This window comes from Oncorhynchus clarkii, chromosome 27 (assembly GCF_045791955.1).
Source record: "Oncorhynchus clarkii lewisi isolate Uvic-CL-2024 chromosome 27, UVic_Ocla_1.0, whole genome shotgun sequence".
In the NCBI taxonomy this organism is placed as follows: Eukaryota; Metazoa; Chordata; class Actinopteri; order Salmoniformes; family Salmonidae; genus Oncorhynchus; species Oncorhynchus clarkii.
The window spans coordinates 48072344-48099278 of record NC_092173.1 but is presented as its reverse complement, the minus strand read 5'-3'; the positions used below and the strand labels follow the sequence as shown (position 1 = coordinate 48099278).

General features: G+C 54.5%; 1 protein-coding gene across 1 annotated transcript in view; it reads left to right on the top strand.

Moving 5' to 3' along the window:
• The window catches only part of LOC139385701 (transcriptional coactivator YAP1-like), a 146058-nt gene that overhangs the window by 85677 nt on the left and 33446 nt on the right, over positions 1-26935 (top strand). Inside the window, exon 5 of the mRNA XM_071130976.1 lies at positions 24008-24186. Within this exon, the coding sequence (XP_070987077.1) occupies positions 24008-24186 (179 nt within the window). The remainder of the gene's footprint in view (positions 1-24007; positions 24187-26935) is intronic.

The following is a 26935-nucleotide window of genomic DNA, read 5'->3' as shown; positions in this document are numbered from 1 at the left end:
TTCAGAAGGGACCTGTCTGGGTTCAGAAGGAACCTGTCTGGGTTCAGGAGGGACCTGGCTGGGTCTGGGTTCAGAAGGGACCTGGCTGGGTCTGGGTTCAGAAGGGACCTGGCTGGGTTCAGAAGGACCTGGCTGGGTCTGTGTTCAGAAGGGACCTGGCTGGGTTCAGAAGGGACCTGTCTGGGTTCTGGAGGGACCTGTCTGGGTTCAAGAGGGACCTGTCTGGGTTCAGAAGGGACCTGTCTGGGTTCAGAATGGACCTGGCTGGGTTCAGGAGGGACCTGTCTGGGTTCAGAAGGGACCTGTCTGGGTTCAGGAGGGACCTGGCTGGGTTCAGAAGGACCTGGCTGGGTTCAGGAGGGACCTGTCTGGGTTCAGAAGGGACCTGTCTTGGTTCAGGAGGGACCTGGCTGGATTCAGGAGGGACCTGGCTGGATTCAGAAGGACCTGGCTGGGGCTGGGTTCAGGAGGGACCTGGTTGGATTCAGGAGGGACCTGTCTGGGTTCAGAAGGAACCTGTCTGGGTTCAGGAGGGACCTGTCTGGGTTCAGAAGGGACCTGTCTGGGTTCAGAAGGGTCCTGTCTGGGTTTCAGAGGGGAACTGTCTGGGTTCAGAAGGACCTGTCTGGGTTCAGAAGAGACCTGGCTGGATTCAGAAGGGACCTGTCTGGATTCATGAGGGACCTGTCTGGGTTCTGGAGGGACCTGTCTGGGTTCAAGAGGGACCTGTCTGGGTTCAGAATGGACCTGGCTGGGTTCAGGAGGGACCTGTCTGGGTTCAGAAGGGACCTGTCTGGGTTCAGGAGGGACCTGGCTGGGTTCAGAAGGACCTGGCTGGGTTCAGGAGGGACCTGTCTGGATTCAGGAGGGACCTGTCAGGGTTCAGGAGGGACCTGCCTGGGTTCAGAAGGGACCTGTCTTGGTTCAGGAGGGACCTGGCTGGATTCAGGAGGGACATGGCTGGATTCAGAAGGACCTGGCTGGGGCTGGGTTCAGGAGGGACCTGGCTGGATTCAGGAGGGACCTGTCTGGGTTCAGAAGGAACCTGTCTGGGTTCAGGAGGGATCTGGCTAGGTTCAGGGGGGACATGTCTGGGTTCAGAAGGGACCTGTCTGGGTTCAGGAGGGACCTGTCTGGGTTCAGAAGGGACCTGTCTGGGTTCAGAAGGGACCTGTCTGGGTTCAGAGGGGACCTGTCTGGGTTCAGAAGGACCTGTCTGGGTTCAGAAGAGACCTGGCTGAATTCAGAAGGGACCTGTCTGGATTCATGAGGGACCTGTCTGGGTTCTGGAGGGACCTGTCTGGCTATAGGAGGGACCTGGCTGGGTTCAGGAGGGACCTGGCTGGGTTCAGAAGGGACCTGTCTGGGTTCTGGAGGGACCTGGCTGGGTTCAGCAGGGACCTGTCTGGGTTCAGAAGGGACCTGTCTGGGTTCAGGAGGTACCTGTCTGGGTTCAGGAGGTACCTGTCTGGGTTCAGAAAGGACCTGTCTGGGTTCAGAAGGGACCTGTCTTGGTTCAGGAGGGACCTGTCTGGGTTCAGAAGGGACCTGTCTGGGTTCAGGAGGGACCTGTCTGGGTTCAGAAGGGACCTGTCTGGGTTCTGGAGGGACCTGGCTGGATTCAGAAGGGACCTGTCTGGATTCAGAAGGACCTGGCTGGGGCTGGGTTCAGGAGGGACCTGGCTGGATTCAGGAGGGACCTGTCTGGGTTCAGAAGGGACCTGTCTGGGTTCAGGAGGGATCTGGCTAGGTTCAGGGGGGACATGTCTGGGTTCAGAAGGGACCTGTCTGGGTTCAGAAGGGACCTGTCTGGGTTCAGAGGGGACCTGTCTGGGTTCAGAAGGACCTGTCTGGTTTCAGAAGAGACCTGTCTTGGTTCAGGAGGGACCTGTCTGGGTTCAGAAGGACCTGTCCGGTTTCAGAAGAGACCTGGCTGGATTCAGAAGGGACCTGTCTGGATTCATGAGGGACCTGTCTGGGTTCTGGATGGACCTGTCTGGCTATAGGAGGGACCTGTCTGGGTTCAGGAGGGACCTGGCTGGGTTCAGAAGGGACCTGTCTGGGTTCTGGAGGGACCTGGCTGGGTTCAGCAGGGACCTGTCTGGGTTCAGAAGGGACCTGTCTGGGTTCAGGAGGTACCTGTCTGGGTTCAGAAGGACCTGTCTGGGTTCAGAAAGGACCTGTCTGGGTTCAGAAGGGACCTGTCTTGGTTCAGGAGGGACCTGTCTGGGTTCAGAAGGGACCTGTCTGGGTTCAGGAGGGGTCTGGCTGGGTTCAGGAGGGACCTGGCTGGGGATTGGTTCATGAGGGACTTGGCTGGATTCAGAAGGGACCTGTCTGGGTTCAGAAGGGACCTGGCTGGGTTCAGAAGGGACCTGTCTGGGTTCAGGAGGAACCTGCCTGGGTTCAGAAGGGACCTGCCTGGGTTCATAAGGACCTGGCTGGGTTCAAGAGGGACCTGTCTGGGTTCAGAAGGGACCTGGCTGGGTTCAGAACGGACCTGTCTGGGTTCAGGAGGGACCTGTCTGGGTTCAGAAGGACCTGGCTGGGTTCAGGAGGGACCTGTCTGGATTCAGGAGGGACCTGTCTGGGTTCAGGAGGGACCTGCCTTGGTTCAGAAGGGACCTGTCTTGGTTCAGGAGGGACCTGTCTTGGTTCAGGAGGGACCTGTCTGGATTCAGGAGGGACCTGTCTGGGTTCAGGAGGGACCTGCCTTGGTTCAGAAGGGACCTGTCTTGGTTCAGGAGGGACCCGTCTGGGTTCAGGAGGGACCTGTCTGGGTTCAGGAGGGGTCTGGCTGGGTTCAGGAGGGACCTGGCTGGGGATGGGTTCATGAGGGACCTGGCTGGATTCAGAAGGGACCTGTCTGGGTTCAGAAGGGACCTGGCTGGGTTCAGAAGGGACCTGTCTGGGTTCAGGAGGAACCTGCCTGGGTTCAGAAGGGACCTGCCTGGGTTCATAAGGACCTGGCTGGGTTCAAGAGGGACCTGTCTGGATTCAGAAGGGACCTGTCTGGGTTCAGAAGGGACCTGGCTGGGTTCAGAAGGGACCTGTCTGGGTTAAGGAGGAACCTGCCTGGGTTCAGAAGGGACCTGCCTGGGTTCATAAGGACCTGGCTGGGTTCAAGAGGGACCTGTCTGGGTTCAGAAGGGACCTGGCTGGGTTCAGGAGGGACCTGTCTGGGTTCAGAACGGACCTGTCTGGGTTCAGGAGGGACCTGTCTGGGTTCAGAAGGACCTGGCTGGGTTCAGGAGGGACCTGTCTGGATTCAGGAGGGACCTGTCTGGGTTCAGGAGGGACCTGCCTTGGTTCAGAAGGGACCTGTCTTGGTTCAGGAGGGACCTGGCTGGATTCAGAAGGGACCTGTATGGGTTCAGAAGGACCTGGCTGGGGCTGGGTTCAGGAGGGACCTGGCTGGATTCAGGAGGGACCTGGCTGGGTTCAGGAGGGACCTGGCTGGGTTCAGCAGGGACCTGTCTGGGTTCAGAAGCGACCTGTCTGGGTTCAGGAGGTACCTGTCTGGGTTCAGAAGGACCTGTCTGGGTTCAGAAAGGACCTGTCTGGGTTCAGAAGGGACCTGTCTTAGTTCAGGAGGGACCTGTCTGGATTCAGGAGGGACCTGTCTGGGTTCAGGAGGGACCTGCCTTGGTTCAGAAGGGACCTGTCTTGGTTCAGGAGGGACCTGGCTGGATTCAGAAGGGACCTGTATGGGTTCAGAAGGACCTGGCTGGGGCTGGGTTCAGGAGGGACCTGGCTGGATTCAGGAGGGACCTGGCTGGGTTCAGGAGGGACCTGGCTGGGTTCAGCAGGGACCTGTCTGGGTTCAGAAGCGACCTGTCTGGGTTCAGGAGGTACCTGTCTGGGTTCAGAAGGACCTGTCTGGGTTCAGAAAGGACCTGTCTGGGTTCAGAAGGGACCTGTCTTAGATCAGGAGGGACCTGTCTGGATTCAGGAGGGACCTGTCTGGGTTCAGGAGGGACCTGCCTTGGTTCAGAAGGGACCTGTCTTGGTTCAGGAGGGACCTGGCTGGATTCAGAAGGGACCTGTATGGGTTCAGAAGGACCTGGCTGGGGCTGGGTTCAGGAGGGACCTGGCTGGATTCAGGAGGGACCTGGCTGGGTTCAGAAGCGACCTGTCTGGGTTCAGGAGGTACCTGTCTGGGTTCAGAAGGACCTGTCTGGGTTCAGAAAGGACCTGTCTGGGTTCAGAAGGGACCTGTCTTAGTTCAGGAGGTACCTGTCTGGTTTCAGAAGGGACCTGTCTGGATTCAGGAGGGACCTGGCTGGATTCAGAAGGGACCTGTCTGGATTCATGAGGGACCTGTCTGGGTTCTGGAGGGACCTGTCTGGCTATAGGAGGGACCTGTCTGGGTTCAGAAGGGACCTGGCTGGGTTCAGAAGGGACCTGTCTGGGTTCAGGAGGAACCTGCCTGGGTTCAGAAGGGACCTGCCTGGGTTCAGAAGGACCTGGCTGGGTTCAAGAGGGACCTGTCTGGGTTCAGAAGGGACCTGGCTGGGTTCAGGAGGGACCTGTCTGGGTTCAGAACGGACCTGTCTGGGTTCAGGAGGGACCTGTCTGGGTTCAGAAGGACCTGGCTGGGTTCAGGAGGGACCTGTCTGGATTCAGGAGGGACCTGTCTGGGTTCAGGAGGGACCTGCCTTGGTTCAGAAGGGACCTGGCTGGATTCAGAAGGGACCTGTATGGGTTCAGAAGGACCTGGCTGGGGCTGGGTTCAGGAGGGACCTGGCTGGATTCAGGAGGGACCTGGCTGGGTTCAGGAGGGATCTGACTGGGTTCAGCAGGGACCTGTCTGGGTTCAGAAGGGACCTGTCTGGGTTCAGGAGGTACCCGTCTGGGTTCAGAAGGACCTGTCTGGGTTCAGAAAGGACCTGTCTGGGTTCAGAAGGGACCTGTCTTAGTTCAGGAGGTACCTGTCTGGTTTCAGAAGGGACCTGTCTGGGTTCAGGAGGGACCTGTCTGGGTTCAGGAGGGACCTGGCTGGGTTCAGAAGGGACCTGTCTGGGTTCAGGAGGGACCTGGCTGGGTTCAGCAGGGACCTGTCTGGGTTCAGAAGGGACCTGTCTGGGTTCAGGAGGTACCTGTCTGGGTTCAGAAGGACCTGTCTGGGTTCAGAAAGGACCTGTCTGGGTTAAGAAGGGACCTGTCTTGGTTCAGGAGGGACCTGTCTGGGTTCAGAAGGGACCTGTCTGGGTTCAGGAGGGGCCTGGCTGGGTTCAGGAGGGACCTGGCTGGGGATGGGTTCAGGAGGGACCTGGCTGGATTCAGAAGGAACCTGTCTGGGTTCAGAAGGGACCTGGCTGGGTTCAGAAGGGACCTGTCTGGGTTCAGGAGGAACCTGCCTGGGTTCAGAAGGGACCTGCCTGGTTTCAGAAGGACCTGGCTGGGTTCAACAGGGACCTGTCTGGGTTCAGAAGGGACCTGGCTGGGTTCAGGAGGGACCTGTCTGGGTTCAGAACGGACCTGTCTGGGTTCAGGAGGGACCTGCCTTGGTTCAGAAGGGACCTGTCTTGGTTCAGGAGGGACCTGGCTGGATTCAGAAGGGACCTGTATGTGTTCAGAAGGACCTGGCTGGGGCTGGGTTCAGGAGGGACCTGGCTGGATTCAGGAGGGACCTGTCTGGGGTTAGAAGGGACCTGTCTGGGTTCAGAAGGGACCTGTCTGGGTTCAGAAGGGACCTGTCTGGTTTCAGGAGGGACCTGGCTGGGTTCAGGAGGGACCTGTCTGGGTTCAGAAGGGACCTGTCTGGGTTCAGAAGGACCTGGCTGGGGCTGGGTTCAGGAGGGACCTGGCTGGATTCAGGAGGGACCTGTCTGGGTTTAGAAGGGACCTGTCTGGGTTCAGAAGGGACCTGTCTGGGTTCAGAAGGGACCTGGCTGGGTTCAGATGGGACCTGTCTGGGTTCAGAAGGGACCTGTCTGGGTTCAGGAGGGACCTGTCTGGGTTCAGGAGGGACCTGTCTCGGTTCAGGAGGGACCTGTCTCGGTTCAGGAGGGACCTGTCTGGGTTCAGAAGGGACCTGTCTGGGTTCAGAAGGGACCTGTCTGGGTTCTAAAGGGACCTGTCTGGGTTCAGAAGGGACCTGTCTGGGTTCAGAAGGGACCTGGCTGGGTTCAGAAGGGACCTGGCTGGGTTCAGGAGGGACCTGTCTGGGTTCAGAAGGGACCGGTCTGGGTTCAGGAGGGGCCTGGTTCAGGAGGGACCTGGCTGGGTTCAGAAGGGACCTGGCTGGGTTCAGAAGGGACCTGCCTGGGTTCAGGAGGGACCTGCCTGAGTTCAGAAGGGACCTGTCTGGGTTCAGAAGGACCTGGCTGGGTTCAGAAGGGACCTGGCTGGGGCTGGGTTCAGGAGGGACCTGTCTGGGTTCAGAAGGGACCTGTCTGGGTTCAGAAGGGACCTGGCTGGGTTCAGAAGGGACCTGTATGGGTTCAGAAGGACCTGGCTGGGGCTGGGTTCAGGAGGGACCTGGCTGGATTCAGGAGGGAACTGTCTGGGGTTAGAAGGGACCTGTCTGGGTTCAGAAGGGACCTGTCTGGTTTCATGAGGGACCTGTCTGGGTTCTGGAGGGACCTGTCTGGCTATAGGAGGGACCTGTCTGGGTTCAGGAGGGACCTGGCTGGGTTCAGAAGGGACCTGTCTGGGTTCAAGAGGGACCTGGCTGGGTTCAGGAGGGACCTGTCTGGGTTCAGAAGGGACCTGTCTGGGTTCAGGAGGTACCTGTCTGGGTTCACAAGGACCTGTCTGGGTTCAGAAAGGACCTGTCTGGGTTCAGAAGGGACCTGTCTGGGTTCAGGAGGGGCCTGGCTGGGTTCAGGAGGGACCTGGCTGGATTCAGAAGGGACCTGTCTGGGTTCAGAAGGGACCTGTCTGGGTTCAGAAGGGACCTTTCTGGGTTCAGGAGGTACCTGCCTGGGTTCAGAAGGGACCTGCCTGGGTTCAGAAGGGACCTGGCTGGGTTCAGGAGGGACCTGTCTGGGTTCAGAACGGACCTGTCTGGGTTCAGGAGGGAACTGTCTGGATTCAGGAGGGACCTGTCTGGGTTCAGGAGGGACCTGCCTTGGTTCAGAAGGGACCTGTCTTGGTTCAGGAGGGACCTGGCTGGATTCAGGAGGGACCTGGCTGGGGCTGGGTTCAGGAGGGACCTGGCTGGATTCAGGAGGGACCTGTCTGGGGTTAGAAGGGACCTGTCTGGGTTCAGAAGGGACCTGTCTGGTTTCAGGAGGGACCTGGCTGGGTTCAAGAGGGACCTGTCTGGGTTCAGAAGGGACCTGTCTGGGTTCAGAAGGACCTGGCTGGGTCTAGGGTCAGAAGGGACCTGGCTGGGTTCAGGAGGGACCTGGCTGAGTTCAGAAGGGACCTGGCTGGGTTCAGAAGGGACCTGGCTGGGTTCAGGAGGGACCTTGCTGTTTTCAGAAGGGACCTGGCTGGGTTCAGAAGGGACCTATCTGGGTTCAGAAGAGACCTGTCTGGGTTCAGGAGGGACCTGTCTGGGTTCAGAAGGGACCTGTCTGGGTTCAGGAGGAACCTGCCTGGGTTCAGAAGGGACCTGGCTGGGTTCAGAAGGGACCTGGCTGGGTTCAGGAGGGACCTGTCTGGGTTCAGAAGGGACCTGGCTGGGTTCAGAAGGGACCTGGCTGGGTTCAGGAGGGACCTGTCTGGGTTCAGAAGGGACCGGTCTGGGTTCAGGAGGGGCCTGGTTCAGGAGGGACCTGGCTGGGTTCAGAAGGGACCTGGCTGGGTTCAGAAGGGACCTGCCTGGGTTCAGGAGGGACCTGCCTGAGTTCAGAAGGGACCTGTCTGGGTTCAGAAGGACCTGGCTGGGTTCAGAAGGGACCTGGCTGGGGCTGGGTTCAGGAGGGACCTGTCTGGGTTCAGAAGGGACCTGTCTGGGTTCAGAAGGGACCTGGCTGGGTTCAGAAGGGACCTGTATGGGTTCAGAAGGACCTGGCTGGGGCTGGGTTCAGGAGGGACCTGGCTGGATTCAGGAGGGAACTGTCTGGGGTTAGAAGGGACCTGTCTGGGTTCAGAAGGGACCTGTCTGGTTTCATGAGGGACCTGTCTGGGTTCTGGAGGGACCTGTCTGGCTATAGGAGGGACCTGTCTGGGTTCAGGAGGGACCTGGCTGGGTTCAGAAGGGACCTGTCTGGGTTCAGGAGGGACCTGGCTGGGTTCAGGAGGGACCTGTCTGGGTTCAGAAGGGACCTGTCTGGGTTCAGGAGGTACCTGTCTGGGTTCACAAGGACCTGTCTGGGTCCAGAAAGGACCTGTCTGGGTTCAGAAGGGACCTGTCTGGGTTCAGGAGGGGCCTGGCTGGGTTCAGGAGGGACCTGGCTGGATTCAGAAGGGACCTGTCTGGGTTCAGAAGGGACCTGTCTGGGTTCAGAAGGGACCTTTCTGGGTTCAGGAGGTACCTGCCTGGGTTCAGAAGGGACCTGCCTGGGTTCAGAAGGGACCTGGCTGGGTTCAGGAGGGACCTGTCTGGGTTCAGAACGGACCTGTCTGGGTTCAGGAGGGACCTGTCTGGATTCAGGAGGGACCTGTCTGGGTTCAGGAGGGACCTGCCTTGGTTCAGAAGGGACCTGTCTTGGTTCAGGAGGGACCTGGCTGGATTCAGGAGGGACCTGGCTGGGGCTGGGTTCAGGAGGGACCTGGCTGGATTCAGGAGGGACCTGTCTGGGGTTAGAAGGGACCTGTCTGGGTTCAGAAGGGACCTGTCTGGTTTCAGGAGGGACCTGGCTGGGTTCAGGAGGGACCTGTCTGGGTTCAGAAGGGACCTGTCTGGGTTCAGAAGGACCTGGCTGGGTCTAGGGTCAGAAGGGACCTGGCTGGGTTCAGGAGGGACCTGGCTGAGTTCAGAAGGGACCTGGCTGGGTTCAGAAGGGACCTGGCTGGGTTCAGGAGGGACCTTGCTGTTTTCAGAAGGGACCTGGCTGGGTTCAGAAGGGACCTGTCTGGGTTCAGAAGAGACCTGTCTGGGTTCAGGAGGGACCTGTCTGGGTTCAGAAGGGACCTGTCTGGGTTCAGGAGGAACCTGCCTGGGTTCAGAAGGGACCTGGCTGGGTTCAGAAGGGACCTGGCTGGGTTCAGGAGGGACCTGGCTGGGTTCATGAGGGACCTGGCTGAGTTCAGAAGGGACCTGGCTGGGTTCAGAAGGGACCTGGCTGGGTTCAGGAGGGACCTGGCTGTTTTCAGAAGGGACCTGGCTGGGTTCAGAAGGGACCTGTCTGGGTTCAGAAGGGACCTGTCTGGGTTCAGGAGGGACCTGTCTGGGTTCAGGAGGGACCTGTCTCGGTTCAGGAGGGACCTGTCTCGGTTCAGGAGAGACCTGTCTCGGTTCAGGAGGGACCTGTCTGGGTTCAGAAGGGACCTGTCTGGGTTCAGAAGGGACCTGTCTGGGTTCTAAAGGGACCTGTCTGGGTTCAGAAGGGACCTGGCTGGTTTCAGAAGTGACCTGTCTGGGTTCAGGAGGGACCTGTCTGGGTTCAGAAGGGACCGGTCTGGGTTCAGGAGGGGCCTGGTTCAGGAGGGACCTGGCTGGGTTCAGAAGGGACCTGCCTGGGTTCAGGAGGGACCTGCCTGAGTTCAGAAGGGACCTGTCTGAGTTCAGAAGGACCTGGCTGGGTTCAGAAGGGACCTGGCTGGGGCTGGGTTCAGGAGGGACCTGTCTGGGTTCAGAAGGGACCTGTCTGGGTTCAGAAGGGACCTGGCTGGGTTCAGAAGGGACCTGTATGGGTTCAGAAGGACCTGGCTGGGGCTGGGTTCAGGAGGGACCTGGCTGGATTCAGGAGGGACCTGTCTGGGGTTAGAAGGGACCTGTCTGGGTTCAGAAGGGACCTGTCTGGTTTCATGAGGGACCTGTCTGGGTTCTGGAGGGACCTGTCTGGCTATAGGAGGAACCTGTCTGGGTTCAGGAGGGACCTGGCTGGGTTCAGAAGGGACCTGTCTGTGTTTCAGGAGGGACCTGGCTGGGTTCAGGAGGGACCTGTCTGGGTTCAGAAGGGACCTGTCTGGGTTTAGGAGGTACCTGTCTGGGTTCAGAAAGACCTGTCTGGGTTCAGAAATTACCTGTCTGGGTTCAGAAGGGACCTGTCTTGGTTCAGGAGGGACCTGTCTGGGTTCAGAAGGGACCTGTCTGGGTTCAGGAGGGGCTTCTCTGGGTTCAGGTGGGACCTGGCTGGGGCTGTGTTCAGGAGGGACCTGGCTGGATTCAGACGGGACCTGTCTGGGTTCAGAAGGGACCTGGCTGGGTTCAGAAGGGACCTGTCTGGGATCAGGAGGAACCTGCCTGGGTTCAGAAGGGACCTGTCTGGGTTCAGAAGGACCTGGCTGGGTTCAAGAGGGACCTGTCTGGTTTCAGAAGGGACCTGGCTGGGTTCAGGAGGGACCTGTCTGGGTTCAGAACGGACCTGGCTGGGTTCAGGAGGGAACTGTCTGGATTCAGGAGGGACCTGTCTGGGTTCAGGAGGGACCTGACTTGGTTCAGAAGGGACCTGTCTTGGTTCAGCAGGGACCTGGCTGGATTTAGGAGGGACCTGTCTGGTGTTAGAAGGGACCTGTCTGGTTTCAGGAGGGACCTGGCTGGGTTCAGGAGGGACCTGTCTGCGTTCAGAAGGACCTGGCTGGGTTCAGGAGGGACCTGTCTGGTTTCAGGAGGGACCTGGCTGGGTTCAGGAGGGACCTGTCTGGGTTCAGAAGGGACCTGTCTGGGTTCAGAAGGACCTGGCTGGGGCTGGGTTCAGGAGGGACCTGGCTGGATTCAGTAGGGAACTGTCTGGGGTTAGAAGGGACCTGTCTGGGTTCAGAAGGGACCTGTCTGGTTTCATGAGGGACCTGTCTGGGTTCTGGAGGGACCTGTCTGGCTATAGGAGGGACCTGTCTGGGTTCAGGAGGGACCTGGCTGGGTTCAGAAGGGACCTGTCTGGGTTCAGGAGGGACCTGGCTGGGTTCAGGAGGGACCTGTCTGGGTTCAGAAGGGACCTGTCTGGGTTCAGGAGGTACCTGTCTGGGTTCACAAGGACCTGTCTGGGTTCAGAAAGGACCTGTCTGGGTTCAGAAGGGACCTGTCTGGGTTCAGGAGGGGCCTGGCTGGGTTCAGGAGGGACCTGGCTGGATTCAGAAGGGACCTGTCTGGGTTCAGAAGGGACCTGTCTGGGTTCAGAAGGGACCTTTCTGGGTTCAGGAGGTACCTGCCTGGGTTCAGAAGGGACCTGCCTGGGTTCAGAAGGGACCTGGCTGGGTTCAGGAGGGACCTGTCTGGGTTCAGAACGGACCTGTCTGGGTTCAGGAGGGAACTGTCTGGATTCAGGAGGGACCTGTCTGGGTTCAGGAGGGACCTGCCTTGGTTCAGAAGGGACCTGTCTTGGTTCAGGAGGGACCTGGCTGGATTCAGGAGGGACCTGGCTGGGGCTGGGTTCAGGAGGGACCTGGCTGGATTCAGGAGGGACCTGTCTGGGGTTAGAAGGGACCTGTCTGGGTTCAGAAGGGACCTGTCTGGTTTCAGGAGGGACCTGGCTGGGTTTAGGAGGGACCTGTCTGGGTTCAGAAGGGACCTGTCTGGGTTCAGAAGGACCTGGCTGGGTCTAGGGTCAGAAGGGACCTGGCTGGGTTCAGGAGGGACCTGGCTGAGTTCAGAAGGGACCTGGCTGGGTTCAGAAGGGACCTGGCTGGGTTCAGGAGGGACCTTGCTGTTTTCAGAAGGGACCTGGCTGGGTTCAGAAGGGACCTGGCTGGGTTCAGGAGGGACCTGGCTGGGTTCATGAGGGACCTGGCTGAGTTCAGAAGGACCTGGCTGGGTTCAGAAGGGACCTGGCTGGGTTCAGGAGGGACCTGGCTGTTTTCAGATGGGACCTGGCTGGGTTCAGAAGGGACCTGTCTGGGTTCAGAAGGGACCTGTCTGGGTTCAGGAGGGACCTGTCTGGGTTCAGGAGGGACCTGTCTCGGTTCAGGAGGGACCTGTCTGGGTTCAGAAGGGACCTGTCTGGGTTCTAAAGGGACCTGTCTGGGTTCAGAAGGGACCTGGCTGGTTTCAGAAGTGACCTGTCTGGGTTCAGGAGGGACCTGTCTGGGTTCAGAAGGGACCGGTCTGAGTTCAGGAGGGGCCTGGTTCAGGAGGGACCTGGCTGGGTTCAGAAGGGACCTGGCTGGGTTCAGAAGGGACCTGCCTGGGTTCAGAAGGGACCTGCCTGAGTTCAGAAGGGACCTGTCTGGGTTCAGAAGGACCTGGCTGGGTTCAGAAGGGACCTGGCTGGGGCTGGGTTCAGGAGGGACCTGTCTGGGTTCAGAAGGGACCTGTCTGGGTTCAGAAGGGACCTGGCTGGGTTCAGAAGGGACCTGTATGGGTTCAGAAGGACCTGGCTGGGGCTGGGTTCAGGAGGGACCTGGCTGGATTCAGGAGGGACCTGTCTGGGGTTAGAAGGGACCTGTCTGGTTTCATGAGGGACCTGTCTGGGTTCTGGAGGGACCTGTCTGGCTATAGGAGGGACCTGTCTGGGTTCAGGAGGGACCTGGCTGGGTTCAGAAGGGACCTGTCTGTGTTTCAGGAGGGACCTGGCTGGGTTCAGGAGGGACCTGTCTGGGTTCAGAAGGGACCTGTCTGGGTTTAGGAGGTACCTGTCTGGGTTCAGAAAGACCTGTCTGGGTTCAGAAATTACCTGTCTGGGTTCAGAAGGGACCTGTCTGGGTTCAGGAGGGGCTTCTCTGGGTTCAGGTGGGACCTGGCTGGGGCTGTGTTCAGGAGGGACCTGGCTGGATTCAGAAGGGACCTGTCTGGGTTCAGAAGGGACCTGGCTGGGTTCAGAAGGGACCTGTCTGGGATCAGGAGGAACCTGCCTGGGTTCAGAAGGGACCTGTCTGGGTTCAGAAGGACCTGGCTGGGTTCAAGAGGGACCTGTCTGGTTTCAGAAGGGACCTGGCTGGGTTCAGGAGGGACCTGTCTGGGTTCAGAACGGACCTGTCTGGGTTCAGGAGGGACCTGTCTGGGTTCAGAAGGACCTGGCTGGGTTCAGGAGGGAACTGTCTGGATTCAGGAGGGACCTGTCTGGGTTCAGGAGGGACCTGACTTGGTTCAGAAGGGACCTGTCTTGGTTCAGCAGGGACCTGGCTGGATTCAGGAGGGACCTGTCTGGTGTTAGAAGGGACCTGTCTGGTTTCAGGAGGGACCTGGCTGGGTTCAGGAGGGACCTGTCTGGGTTCAGAAGGACCTGGCTGGGTTCAGGAGGGACCTGTCTGGTTTCAGGAGGGACCTGGCTGGGTTCAGGAGGGACCTGTCTGGGTTCAGAAGGGACCTGTCTGGGTTCAGAAGGACCTGGCTGGGGCTGGGTTCAGGAGGGACCTGGCTGGATTCAGAAGGGACCTGTCTGGGGTTAGAAGGGACCTGTCTGGGTTCAGAAGGGACCTGTCTGGTTTCAGGAGGGACCTGGCTGGGTTCAGGAGGGACCTGTCTGGGTTCAGAAGGGACCTGTCTGGGTTCAGAAGGACCTGGCTGGGTCTAGGGTCAGAAGGGACCTGACAGGGTTCAGGAGGGACCTGGCTGAGTTCAGAAGGGACCTGGCTAGGTTCAGAAGGGACCTGGCTGGGTTCAGGAGGGACCTTGCTGTTTTCAGAAGGGACCTGGCTGGGTTAAGAAGGGACCTGTCTGGGTTCAGAAGGGACCTGTCTGGGTTTAGGAGGGACCTGTCTGAGTTCAGAAGGGACCTGTCTGGGTTCAGGAGGAACCTGCCTGGGTTCAGAAGGGACCTGTCTGGGTTCAGGAGGGACCTGGCTGAGTTCAGAAGGGACCTGGCTAGGTTCAGAAGGGACCTGTCTCGGTTCAGGAGGGACCTGTCTGGGTTCAGAAGGGACCTGTCTGGGTTCAGAAGGGACCTGTCTGGGTTCTAAAGGGACCTGTCTGGGTTCAGAAGGGACCTGTCTGGGTTCTAAAGGGACCTGTCTGGGTTCAGAAGGGACCTGGCTGGTTTCAGAAGTGACCTGTCTGGGTTCAGGAGGGACCTGTCTGGGTTCAGAAGGGACCGGTCTGAGTTCAGGAGGGGCCTGGTTCAGGAGGGACCTGGCTGGGTTCAGAAGGGACCTGGCTGGGTTCAGAAGGGACCTGCCTGGGTTCAGGAGGGACCTGCCTGAGTTCAGAAGGGACCTGTCTGGGTTCAGAAGGACCTGGCTGGGTTCAGAAGGGACCTGGCTGGGGCTGGGTTCAGGAGGGACCTGTCTGGGTTCAGAAGGGACCTGTCTGGGTTCAGAAGGGACCTGGCTGGGTTCAGAAGGGACCTGTATGGGTTCAGAAGGACCTGGCTGGGGCTGGGTTCAGGAGGGACCTGGCTGGATTCAGGAGGGACCTGTCTGGGGTTAGAAGGGACCTGTCTGGTTTCATGAGGGACCTGTCTGGGTTCTGGAGGGACCTGTCTGGCTATAGGAGGGACCTGTCTGGGTTCAGGAGGGACCTGGCTGGGTTCAGAAGGGACCTGTCTGTGTTTCAGGAGGGACCTGGCTGGGTTCAGGAGGGACCTGTCTGGGTTCAGAAGGGACCTGTCTGGGTTTAGGAGGTACCTGTCTGGGTTCAGAAAGACCTGTCTGGGTTCAGAAATTACCTGTCTGGGTTCAGAAGGGACCTGTCTGGGTTCAGGAGGGGCTTCTCTGGGTTCAGGTGGGACCTGGCTGGGGCTGTGTTCAGGAGGGACCTGGCTGGATTCAGAAGGGACCTGTCTGGGTTCAGAAGGGACCTGGCTGGGTTCAGAAGGGACCTGTCTGGGATCAGGAGGAACCTGCCTGGGTTCAGAAGGGACCTGTCTGGGTTCAGAAGGACCTGGCTGGGTTCAAGAGGGACCTGTCTGGTTTCAGAAGGGACCTGGCTGGGTTCAGGAGGGACCTGTCTGGGTTCAGAACGGACCTGTCTGGGTTCAGGAGGGACCTGTCTGGGTTCAGAAGGACCTGGCTGGGTTCAGGAGGGAACTGTCTGGATTCAGGAGGGACCTGTCTGGGTTCAGGAGGGACCTGACTTGGTTCAGAAGGGACCTGTCTTGGTTCAGCAGGGACCTGGCTGGATTCAGGAGGGACCTGTCTGGTGTTAGAAGGGACCTGTCTGGTTTCAGGAGGGACCTGGCTGGGTTCAGGAGGGACCTGTCTGGGTTCAGAAGGACCTGGCTGGGTTCAGGAGGGACCTGTCTGGTTTCAGGAGGGACCTGGCTGGGTTCAGGAGGGACCTGTCTGGGTTCAGAAGGGACCTGTCTGGGTTCAGAAGGACCTGGCTGGGGCTGGGTTCAGGAGGGACCTGGCTGGATTCAGAAGGGACCTGTCTGGGGTTAGAAGGGACCTGTCTGGGTTCAGAAGGGACCTGTCTGGTTTCAGGAGGGACCTGGCTGGGTTCAGGAGGGACCTGTCTGGGTTCAGAAGGGACCTGTCTGGGTTCAGAAGGACCTGGCTGGGTCTAGGGTCAGAAGGGACCTGACAGGGTTCAGGAGGGACCTGGCTGAGTTCAGAAGGGACCTGGCTAGGTTCAGAAGGGACCTGGCTGGGTTCAGGAGGGACCTTGCTGTTTTCAGAAGGGACCTGGCTGGGTTAAGAAGGGACCTGTCTGGGTTCAGAAGGGACCTGTCTGGGTTTAGGAGGGACCTGTCTGAGTTCAGAAGGGACCTGTCTGGGTTCAGGAGGAACCTGCCTGGGTTCAGAAGGGACCTGTCTGGGTTCAGAAGGACCTGGCTGGTTTCAGAAGGGACCTGGCTGGGTTCATGAGGGACCTGGCTGAGTTCAGAAGGGACCTGGCTGGGTTCAGAAGGGACCTGCCTGGGTTCAGGAGGGACCTGCCTGAGTTCAGAAGGGACCTGTCTGGGTTCAGAAGGACCTGGCTGGGTTCAGAAGGGACCTGGCTGGGGCTGGGTTCAGGAGGGACCTGTCTGGGTTCAGAAGGGACCTGTCTGGGTTCAGAAGGGACCTGGCTGGGTTCAGAAAGGACCTGTATGGGTTCAGAAGGACCTGGCTGGGGCTGGGTTCAGGAGGGTCCTGGCTGGATTCAGGAGGGACCTGTCTGGGGTTAGAAGGGACCTGTCTGGGTTCAGAAGGGACCTGTCTGGTTTCATGAGGGACCTGTCTGGGTTCTGGAGGGACCTGTCTGGCTATAGGAGGGACCTGTCTTGGTTCAGGAGGGACCTGGCTGGGTTCAGAAGGGACCTGTCTGTGTTTCAGGAGGGACCTGGCTGGGTTCAGGAGGGACCTGTCTGGTTTCAGGAGGGACCTGGCTGGGTTCAGGAGGGACCTGTCTGGGTTCAGAAGGGACCTGTCTGGGTTCAGAAGTACCTGGCTGGGGCTGGGTTCAGGAGGGACCTGGCTGGATTCAGAAGGGACCTGTCTGGGGTTAGAAGGGACCTGTCTGGGTTCAGAAGGGACCTGTCTGGTTTCAGGAGGGACCTGGCTGGGTTCAGGAGGGACCTGTCTGGGTTCAGAAGGGACCTGTCTGGGTTCAGAAGGACCTGGCTGGGTCTGGGGTCAGAAGGGACCTGGCTGGGTTCAGGAGGGACCTGGCTGGGTTCAGAAGGGACCTGGCTGGGTTCGGAAGGGACCTGGCTGGGTTCAGGAGGGACCTGGCTGGGTTCAGAAGGGACCTGGCTGGGTTCAGAAGGGACTTGTCTTGGTTCAGGAGGGACCTGGATGGGTTCAGGAGGGACCTGTCTGGGTTCAGAAGGGACCTGTCTGGGTTCAGGAGAGACCTGGCTGGGTCTGGGTTCAGGAGGGACCTGGCTGGGTTCAGAAGGACCTGGCTGGGTCTGGGGTCAGAAAGGACCTGGCTGGGTTCAGAAGGACCTGGCTGGGTCTAGGGTCAGAAGGGACCTGGCTGGGTTCAGGAGGGACCTGGCTGAGTTCAGAAGGGACCTGGCTGGGTTCAGAAGGGACCTGGCTGGGTTCAGGAGGGACCTGGCTGTTTTCAGAAGGGACCTGGCTGGGTTCAGAAGGGACCTGTCTGGGTTTAGAAGGGACCTGTCTGGGTTCAGAAGGGACCTGTCTTGGTTCAGGAGGGACCTGGCTGGGTTCAGGAGGGACCTGTCTGGGTTCAGAAGGGACCTGGCTGGGTTCAGGAGAGACCTGGCTGGGTCTGGGGTCAGAAGGGACCTGGCTGGGTTTAGAAGGACCTGGCTGGGTCTAGGGTCAAAAGGGACCTGGCTGGGTTCAGGAGGGACCTGGCTGAGTTCAGAAGGGACCTGGCTGGGTTCAGAAGGGACCTGGCTGGGTTCAGGAGGGACCTGGCTGTTTTCAGAAGGGACCTGGCTGGGTTCAGAAGGGACCTGTCTGGGTTTAGAAGGGACCTGTCTGGGTTCAGAAGGGACCTGTCTTGGTTCAGGAGGGACCTGGCTGGGTTCAGGAGGGACCTGTCTGGGTTCAGAAGGGACCTGTCTGGGTTCAGGAGAGACCTGGCTGGGTCTGGGTTCAGAAGGGACCTGGCTGGGTTCAGAAGGACCTGGCTGGGTCTGGGGTCAGAAGGGACCTGGCTGGGTTCAGAAGGACCTGGCTGGGTCTAGGGTCAGAAGGGACCTGGCTGGGTTCATGAGGGACCTGGCTGATTTCAGAAGGGACCTGGCTGGGTTCAGAAGGGACCTGGCTGGGTTCAGGAGGGACCTGGCTATTTTCAGAATGGACCTGTCTGGGTTCAGAAGGGACCTGTCTGGGTTCAGGAGGGACCTGTCTGGGTTCAGGAGGGACCTGTCTCGGTTCAGGATTGACCTGTCTGGGTTCAGAAGGGACCTGTATGGGTTCAGAAGGGACCTGTCTGGGTTCAGAAGGGACCTGTCTGGGTTCTAAAGGGACCTGTCTGGGTTCAGAAGGGACCTGGCTGGGTTTAGAAGGGACCTGGCTGGGTTCAGAAGTGACCTGTCTGGGTTCAGGATGGACCTGTCTCGGTTCAGGAGGGACCTGTCTGGGTTCAGAAGGGACCTGTCTGGGTTCAGAAAGGACCTGTCTGGGTTCAGAAGGAACCTGTCTGGGTTCAGAAGGGACCTGTCTGGGGCTGGGTTCAGGAGGGACCTGGCTGGATTCAGAAGGGACCTGTCTGGGGTTAGAAGGGACCTGTCTGGGTTCAGAAGGGACCTGTCTGGTTTCAGGAGGGACCTGGCTGGGTTCAGGAGGGACCTGTCTGGGTTCAGAAGGGACCTGTCTGGGTTCAGAAGGACCTGGCTGGGTCTGTGGTCAGAAGGGACCTGGCTGGGTTCAGGAGGGACCTGGCTGGGTTCAGAAGGGACCTGGCTGGGTTCAGAAGGGACCTGGCTGGGTTCAGGAGGGACCTGGCTGGGTTCAGAAGGGACCTGGCTGGGTTCAGAAGGGACCTGTCTTGGTTCAGGAGGGACCTGGATGGGTTCAGGAGGGACCTGTCTGGGTTCAGAAGGGACCTGTCTGGGTTCAGGAGAGACCTGGCTGGGTCTGGGTTCAGGAGGGACCTGGCTGGGTTCATAAGGACCTGGCTGGGTCTGGGGTCAGAAGGGACCTGGCTGGGTTCAGAAGGACCTGGCTGGGTCTAGGGTCAGAAGGGACCTGGCTGGGTTCAGGAGGGACCTGGCTGAGTTCAGAAGGGACCTGGCTGGGTTCAGAAGGGACCTGGCTGGGTTCAGGAGGGACCTGGCTGTTTTCAGAAGGGACCTGTCTGGGTTCAGAAGGGACCTGTCTGGTTTCAGGAGGGACCTGGCTGGGTTCAGGAGGGACCTGTCTGGGTTCAGAAGGGACCTGTCTGGGTTCAGAAGGACCTGGCTGGGTCTGGGGTCAGAAGGGACCTGGCTGGGTTCAGGAGGGACCTGGCTGGGTTCAGAAGGGACCTGGCTGGGTTCAGAAGGGACCTGGCTGGGTTCAGGAGGGACCTGGCTGGGTTCAGAAGGGACCTGGCTGGGTTCAGAAGGGACCTGTCTTGGTTCAGGAGGGACCTGGATGGGTTCAGGAGGGACCTGTCTGGGTTCAGAAGGGACCTGTCTGGGTTCAGGAGAGACCTGGCTGGGTCTGGGTTCAGGAGGGACCTGGCTGGGTTCATAAGGACCTGGCTGGGTCTGGGGTCAGAAGGGACCTGGCTGGGTTCAGAAGGACCTGGCTGGGTCTAGGGTCAGAAGGGACCTGGCTGGGTTCAGGAGGGACCTGGCTGAGTTCAGAAGGGACCTGGCTGGGTTCAGAAGGGACCTGGCTGGGTTCAGGAGGGACCTGGCTGTTTTCAGAAGGGACCTGGCTGGGTTCAGAAGGGACCTGTCTGGGTTTAGAAGGGACCTGTCTGGGTTCAGAAGGGACTTGTCTTGGTTCAGGAGGGACCTGGCTGGGTTCAGGAGGGACCTGTCTGGGTTCAGAAGGGACCTGGCTGGGTTCAGGAGAGACTTGGCTGGGTCTGGGGTCAGAAGGGACCTGGCTGGGTTTAGAAGGACCTGGCTGGGTCTAGGGTCAAAAGGGACCTGGCTGGGTTCAGGAGGGACCTGGCTGAGTTCAGAAGGGACCTGGCTGGGTTCAGAAGGGACCTGGCTGGGTTCAGGAGGGACCTGGCTGTTTTCAGAAGGGACCTGGCTGGGTTCAGAATGGACCTGTCTGGGTTTAGAAGGGACCTGTCTGGGTTCAGAAGGGACCTGTCTTGGTTCAGGAGGGACCTGGCTGGGTTCAGGAGGGACCTGTCTGGGTTCAGAAGGGACCTGTCTGGGTTCAGGAGAGACCTGGCTGGGTCTGGGTTCAGAAGGGACCTGGCTGGGTTCAGGAGAGACTTGGCTGGGTCTGGGGTCAGAAGGGACCTGGCTGGGTTTAGAAGGACCTGGCTGGGTCTAGGGTCAAAAGGGACCTGGCTGGGTTCAGGAGGGACCTGGCTGAGTTCAGAAGGGACCTGGCTGGGTTCAGAAGGGACCTGGCTGGGTTCAGGAGGGACCTGGCTGTTTTCAGAAGGGACCTGGCTGGGTTCAGAATGGACCTGTCTGGGTTTAGAAGGGACCTGTCTGGGTTCAGAAGGGACCTGTCTTGGTTCAGGAGGGACCTGGCTGGGTTCAGGAGGGACCTGTCTGGGTTCAGAAGGGACCTGTCTGGGTTCAGGAGAGACCTGGCTGGGTCTGGGTTCAGAAGGGACCTGGCTGGGTTCAGAAGGACCTGGCTGGGTCTGGGGTCAGAAGGGACCTGGCTGGGTTCAGAAGGACCTGGCTGGGTCTAGGGTCAGAAGGGACCTGGCTGGGTTCAGGAGGGACCTGGCTGAGTTCAGAAGGGACCTGGCTGGGTTCAGAAGGGACCTGGCTGGGTTCAGGAGGGACCTGGCAGTTTTCAGAAGGGACCTGTCTGGGTTCAGGAGGGACCTGTCTGGGTTCAGGAGGGACCTGTCTCGGTTCAGGATTGACCTGTCTGGGTTCAGAAGGGACCTGTCTGGGTTCAGAAGGGACCTGTCTGGGTTCTAAAGGGACCTGGCTGGGTTCAGAATGGACCTGTCTGGGGTTAGAAGGGACCTGTCTGGGTTCAGAAGGGACCTGGCTGGGTCTGGGTTCAGAAGGGACCTGGCTGGGTTCAGAAGGACCTGGCTGGGTCTGGGGTCAGAAGGGACCTGGCTGGGTTCAGAAGGACCTGGCTGGGTCTAGGGTCAGAAGGGACCTGGCTGGGTTCAGGAGGGACCTGGCTGAGTTCAGAAGGGACCTGGCTGGGTTCAGAAGGGACCTGGCTGGGTTCAGGAGGGACCTGGCAGTTTTCAGAAGGGACCTGTCTGGGTTCAGAAGGGACCTGTCTGGGTTCAGGAGGGACCTGTCTGGGTTCAGGAGGGACCTGTCTCGGTTCAGGATTGACCTGTCTGGGTTCAGAAGGGACCTGTCTGGGTTCAGAAGGGACCTGTCTGGGTTCAGAAGGGACCTGTCTGGGTTCTAAAGGGACCTGGCTTTGTTCAGAATGGACCTGTCTGGGTTTAGAAGGGACCTGTCTGGGTTCAGAAGGGACCTGTCTTGGTTCAGGAGGGACCTGGCTGGATTCAGGAGGGACCTGTCTGGGTTCAGAAGGGACCTGTCTGGGTTCAGGAGAGACCTGGCTGGGTCTGGGTTCAGAAGGGACCTGGCTGGGTTCAGAAGGACCTGGCTGGGTCTGGGGTCAGAAGGGACCTGGCTGGGTTCAGAAGGACCTGGCTGGGTCTAGGGTCAGAAGGGACCTGGCTGGGTTCAGGAGGGACCTGGCTGAGTTCAGAAGGGACCTGGCTGGGTTCAGAAGGGACCTGGCTGGGTTCAGGAGGGACCTGGCAGTTTTCAGAAGGGACCTGTCTGGGTTCAGAAGGGACCTGTCTGGGTTCAGGAGGGACCTGTCTGGGTTCAGGAGGGACCTGTCTCGGTTCAGGATTGACCTGTCTGGGTTCAGAAGGGACCTGTCTGGGTTCAGAAGGGACCTGTCTGGGTTCAGAAGGGACCTGTCTGGGTTCTAAAGGGACCTGTCTGGGTTCAGAAGGGACCTGGCTGGGTTTAGAAGGGACCTGGCTGGGTTCAGAAGTGACCTGTCTGGGTTCAGGATGGACCTGTCTCGGTTCAGGAGGGACCTGTCTGGGTTCAGAAGGGACCTGTCTGGGTTCAGAAAGGACCTGTCTGGGTTCAGAAGGAACCTGTCTGGGTTCAGAAGGGACCTGTCTGGGTTCTAAAGGGACCTGTCTGGATTCAGAAGGGACCTGGCTGGGTTCAGAAGTGACCTGTCTGGGTTCAGGAGGGACCTGTCTGGGTTCAGAAGGGACCAGTCTGGGTTCAGGAGGGGCCTGGTTCAGGAGGGACCTGGCTGGGTTCAGAAGGGACCTGGCTGGGTTCAGAAGGGAGCTGCCTGGGTTCAGGAGGGACCTGCCTGAGTTCAGAAGGGACCTGTCTGGATTCAGGAGGGACCTGGCTGGGTTCACAAGAGACCTGGCTGGGTTCAGAAGGGGCCTGCTGTCTGCTATCGCAGCACTGTGTGTGTTTTCTGTCCCGTCTGCTATCGCAGCACTGTGTGTGTTTTCTGTCCCGTCTGCTATCTCAGCACTTCAGCACAGAAGTTGACACCTTGTTGGCAGCTGCTTGATGATGTCATGCTGGTGAAGTACTCTGTGTGGGGCCAGCAGCAGAGTGACCGGCACATTTTCCTAAACACTTTCCATTATAGACCACTAAGGATCATTTAAAAAAAATACAAAAAAGTGTTATATTTTATTGACACATCAATTTGACAAATACACAGGCTTTCTTTTTTTATTCACAACATATTTTTTCCATCGCAAATCCTCCTAAAAATATACACCTGCACTAATCTCAAATCAAATCTAATTCCCAAATGAGACTTGTGTTACAGTGAGTACGGTTATATGCACACAATAATCAGATTTATTGTAAATTAGTCAGATTAATATAATAGTTTGATTTAAACATTTACAAGCTTTGCCAGAACGATTTCCCTAATGATTCTGAACATGGACACATCTGAAATCAGGCTACCTGATCCTGTTTACATGGACACATCTGAAATCAGGCTACCTGATCCTGTTTACATGAACACATCTGAAATCAGGCTACCTGATCCTGTTTACATGGACACATCTGAAATCAGGCTACCTGATCCTGTTTACATGAACACATCTGAAATCAGGCTACCTGATCCTGTTTACATGGACACATCTGAAATCAGGCTACCTGATCCTGTTTACATGAACACATCTGAAATCAGGCTACCTGATCCTGTTTACATGAACACATCTGAAATCAGGCTACTTGATCCTGTTTACATGAACACATCTGAAATCAAGCTACTTGATGGGACTTGGATAAATGCAGAAAATCACCAATCCAATTAAACGTTCAACCACAGCTACCATGTTATTTTTGGGAAGCATATTTTATTCTGAGTTTGGACAGTTTGTCATTTCACTCGCGCAAAAGAAGGAAGCTCCTGCTGCTCTGATTAAATACACCGCTGTGACTCTGATTAAATACACCGCTATGACTGATTAAATACACCGCTATGACTGATTAAATACACCGCTGTGACTCTGATTAAATACACCGCTATGACTCTGATTAAATACACCGCTGTGTCTCTGATTAAATACACCGCTGTGACTCTGATTAAATACACCGCTGTGACTCTGATTAAATACACCGCTATGACTCTGATTAAATACACCGCTATGACTCTGATTAAATACACCGCTGTGTCTCTGATTAAATACACCGCTGTGACTCTGATTAAATACACCGCTATGACTCTGATTAAATACACCGCTATGACTCTGATTAAATACACCGCTATGACTCTGATTAAATACACCGCTGTGTCTCTGATTAAATACACCGCTGTGACTCTGATTAAATACACCGCTGTGACTCTGATTAAATACACCGCTATGACTCTGATTAAATACACCGCTATGACTCTGATTAAATACACCGCTGTGACTCTGATTAAATACACCGCTATGACTCTGATTAAATACACCGCTATGACTCTGATTAAATACACCGCTGTGACTCTGATTAAATACACCGCTATGACTCTGATTAAATACACCGCTATGACTCTGATTAAATACACCGCTGTGACTCTGATTAAATACACCGCTGTGACTCTGATTAAATACACCACTGTGACTCTGATTAAATACACCGCTGTGTCTCTGATTAAATACACCGCTGTGACTCTGATTAAATACACCGCTGTGACTCTGATTAAATACACCGCTATATGACTCTGATTAAATACACCGCTGTGACTCTGATTAAATACACCGCTGTGACTCTGATTAAATACACCGCTGTGACTCTGATTAAATACACCGCTGTGACTCTGATTAAATACACCGCTGTGACTCTGATTAAATACACCGCTGTGACTCTGATTAAATACACCGCTGTGACTCTGATTAAATACACCGCTGTGACTCTGATTAAATACACCGCTGTGACTCTGAATAGGAGTTACTGAGTTTCACGTTGTAGTGTTATGACAATGATCGGACATAAGAGGTCAGTTTCACCTGACGATATACTCTTTGTGAAATAATGAACCGCTATTTCTCTCTCTCTCCCCTCTGTAGGCCTGAACCAGCAGCGTATCACCCAGAGTGGTCCAAGCAAGCAGGGGGGCCAACTGCCCTCCAGTCCCGAGAGCAGAGGAGTCATGGGGGGCAGCAACCAGATGAGGCTCCAGCAGCTGCAGATGGAGAAGGAGAGGTTGAGACTGAAACACCAGGAGCTGCTCCGCACCAGACCACAGGTCAGTAGCCTGTCCCTGACCAGTAGTATAGTATAGTGGTATAGTATAGTGGCACAGTATAGTGGTATAGTATAATATAGTGGTATAGTATAGTGGCATAGTATAATATAGTGTTATAGTATAGTGGTATAGTACAGTGGTATAGTATAATATAGTGTTATAGTATAGTGGTATAGTATAGTGGTATAGTATAATATAGTGGTATAGTATAGTGGTATAGTATAGTGGTATAGTATAATATAGTGTTATAGTATAGTGGTATAGTATAGTGGTATAGTATAATATAGTGTTATAATATAGTGGTATAGTATAGTGGTATAGTATAATATAGTGGTATAGTATAGTGGCATAGTATAATATAGTGGTATAGTATAGTGGAATAGTATACTATAGTGGTATAGTATAGTGGAATAGTATACTGGCATAGTATAATATAGTGGTATAGTATAGTGGAGTAGTATACTATAGTGGTATAGTATAGTGGTATAGTATAGTGGCACAGTATAGTGGTATAGTATAATATAGTGTCATAGTATAGTGGCATAGTATACTATAGTATAGTGGTATAGTATCATATAGCATATGGGTATAGTATAACATAGTATAGCGGTATAGTATAGTGGTGTAGTATAATATATTATAGTGGTATAGTATACTATAGTACAGTGGTATCGTATAATATAGTATAGTGGTATAGTATAATATAGTATAATATAGTGTTATAGTATAGTGGTATAGTATAGTGGTATAGTATAATATAGTGGTATAGTATAGTGGCATAGTATAATATAGTGGAATAGTATACTATAGTGGTATAGTATAGTGGAATAGTATACTATAGTATAGTGGTATAGTATACTATAGTATAGTGGTATATTATAATATAGGATAGTGGTATAGTGTAATATAGAATAGTGGTGTAGTATAATATAGTATAGTGGTATAGTATAGTGTAGTATAGTATAATATATAGTATAGTAATATGGTATAGTATAATATAGTGTAGTGGTATAGTATAATATAGTATAGTGGTATAGTATAGTGGTGTAGTGTAGTATAGTGGTATAGTATAATATAGTATAGTAATATAGTATAGTAATATAGTATAGTAATATAGTATAATATAGTATAGTGGTATTGTATACTATAGTATAGTGGTATAGTATAATATAGTATAGTGGTATAGTATAGCGGTATAATATAGTATAATATATATAATATATAGTAATATAGTATAGTAATATAGTATAATATAGTATAGTGGTGTAGTATAATATAGTATAGTGGTATAATATAGTATCGTGGTATAGTATAATATAGTATAGTAGTATAATATGGTATGGTGGTATAGTATAATATAGTATAGTGGTATAGTATAACATAGTATGGTAATATAGTATATTATAGTATAGTGGTATAGTATAGCGGTATAGTATAATATAGTATAGTGGTATAGTATAGTGGTATAGTATGATATAGTATAGTGGTATAGTAGACTATAGTATAGTGGTATAGTATAATATAGTATAGTATAATATATTATAGTGGTATAGTATAGTGGTATAGTATAATATAGTATAATATAGTATAGTAATATAGTATAATATAGTATAGCGGTATAGTATAATATAGTAATATAGTATAGTAATATAGTATAATATAGTATAGTGGTATAGTATAATATAGTATAGTGGTATAGTATAATATAGCATAGTGGTATAGTATAATATAGTATAGTAATATAGTATTATATAGTATAGTGGTATAGTATAGCGGTATATTATAATATAGTATAGGAGTATAGTATAATATAGTATAGTGGTATTGTATAGTGGTATAGTATAATATAGTATTGGAATATAGTATAGTAATATAGTATAATATAGTATAGTTGTATAGTATAGTGGTATAGTATAATATAGTTTAGTAATATATTATAATATAGTATAGTGGTATAGTATAATACAGTATAGTGGTATAGTATAATATAGTATAGTGGTATAGTATAATATAGCATGGTGGTATAGTATAGTGGTATAGTATACTATAGTATAGTGGTATAGTATAATATAGTATAGTGGTATAGTACAATATAGTATAGTGGTATATTATAGTGGTATAGTATAATATGGTATAGTAATATAGTATAATATAGCATAGTGGTATAGTATAATATAGTATAGTGGTATAGTATAGTGGTATAGTATAATATAGTATAGTAATATAGTATAATATAGTATAGTAATATAGTATGATATAGTATAGTGGTATAGTATAATATAGTATAGTTGTATAGTGTAATATAGAATGGTGGTATAGTATAATATAGTATAGTAATATAGTATAATATAGTATAGTAATATAGTATAATATAGTGTAGTGGTATAGTATAATATAGTATAGTGGTATAGTATAATATAGTATAGTGGTATAGTATAGTATAGTATAATATTTCAGTGGTATAGTGAAAGGAAAGACCAACAACCTGCAGACACTAGGCCCTCCATGGAATATGTTTGACTCCCCTTCTTTACAGTGTTAATTTAACTCTTCAATCAACACTAGACATGTTACACTGTAAAAATCTGCACTAGTTAACACTGGTCCATGTGTTGTTTGCTATGAAAGGGACACATGTGCAGGCTTAGGGACATTTATATAACCTTGTACAATTCTAAATAGCTGTAGATGCCACGTCCAGAACCCCACACTTACCTCAAAGGTTATTGATCTGGCAAGAGTTCTCCAA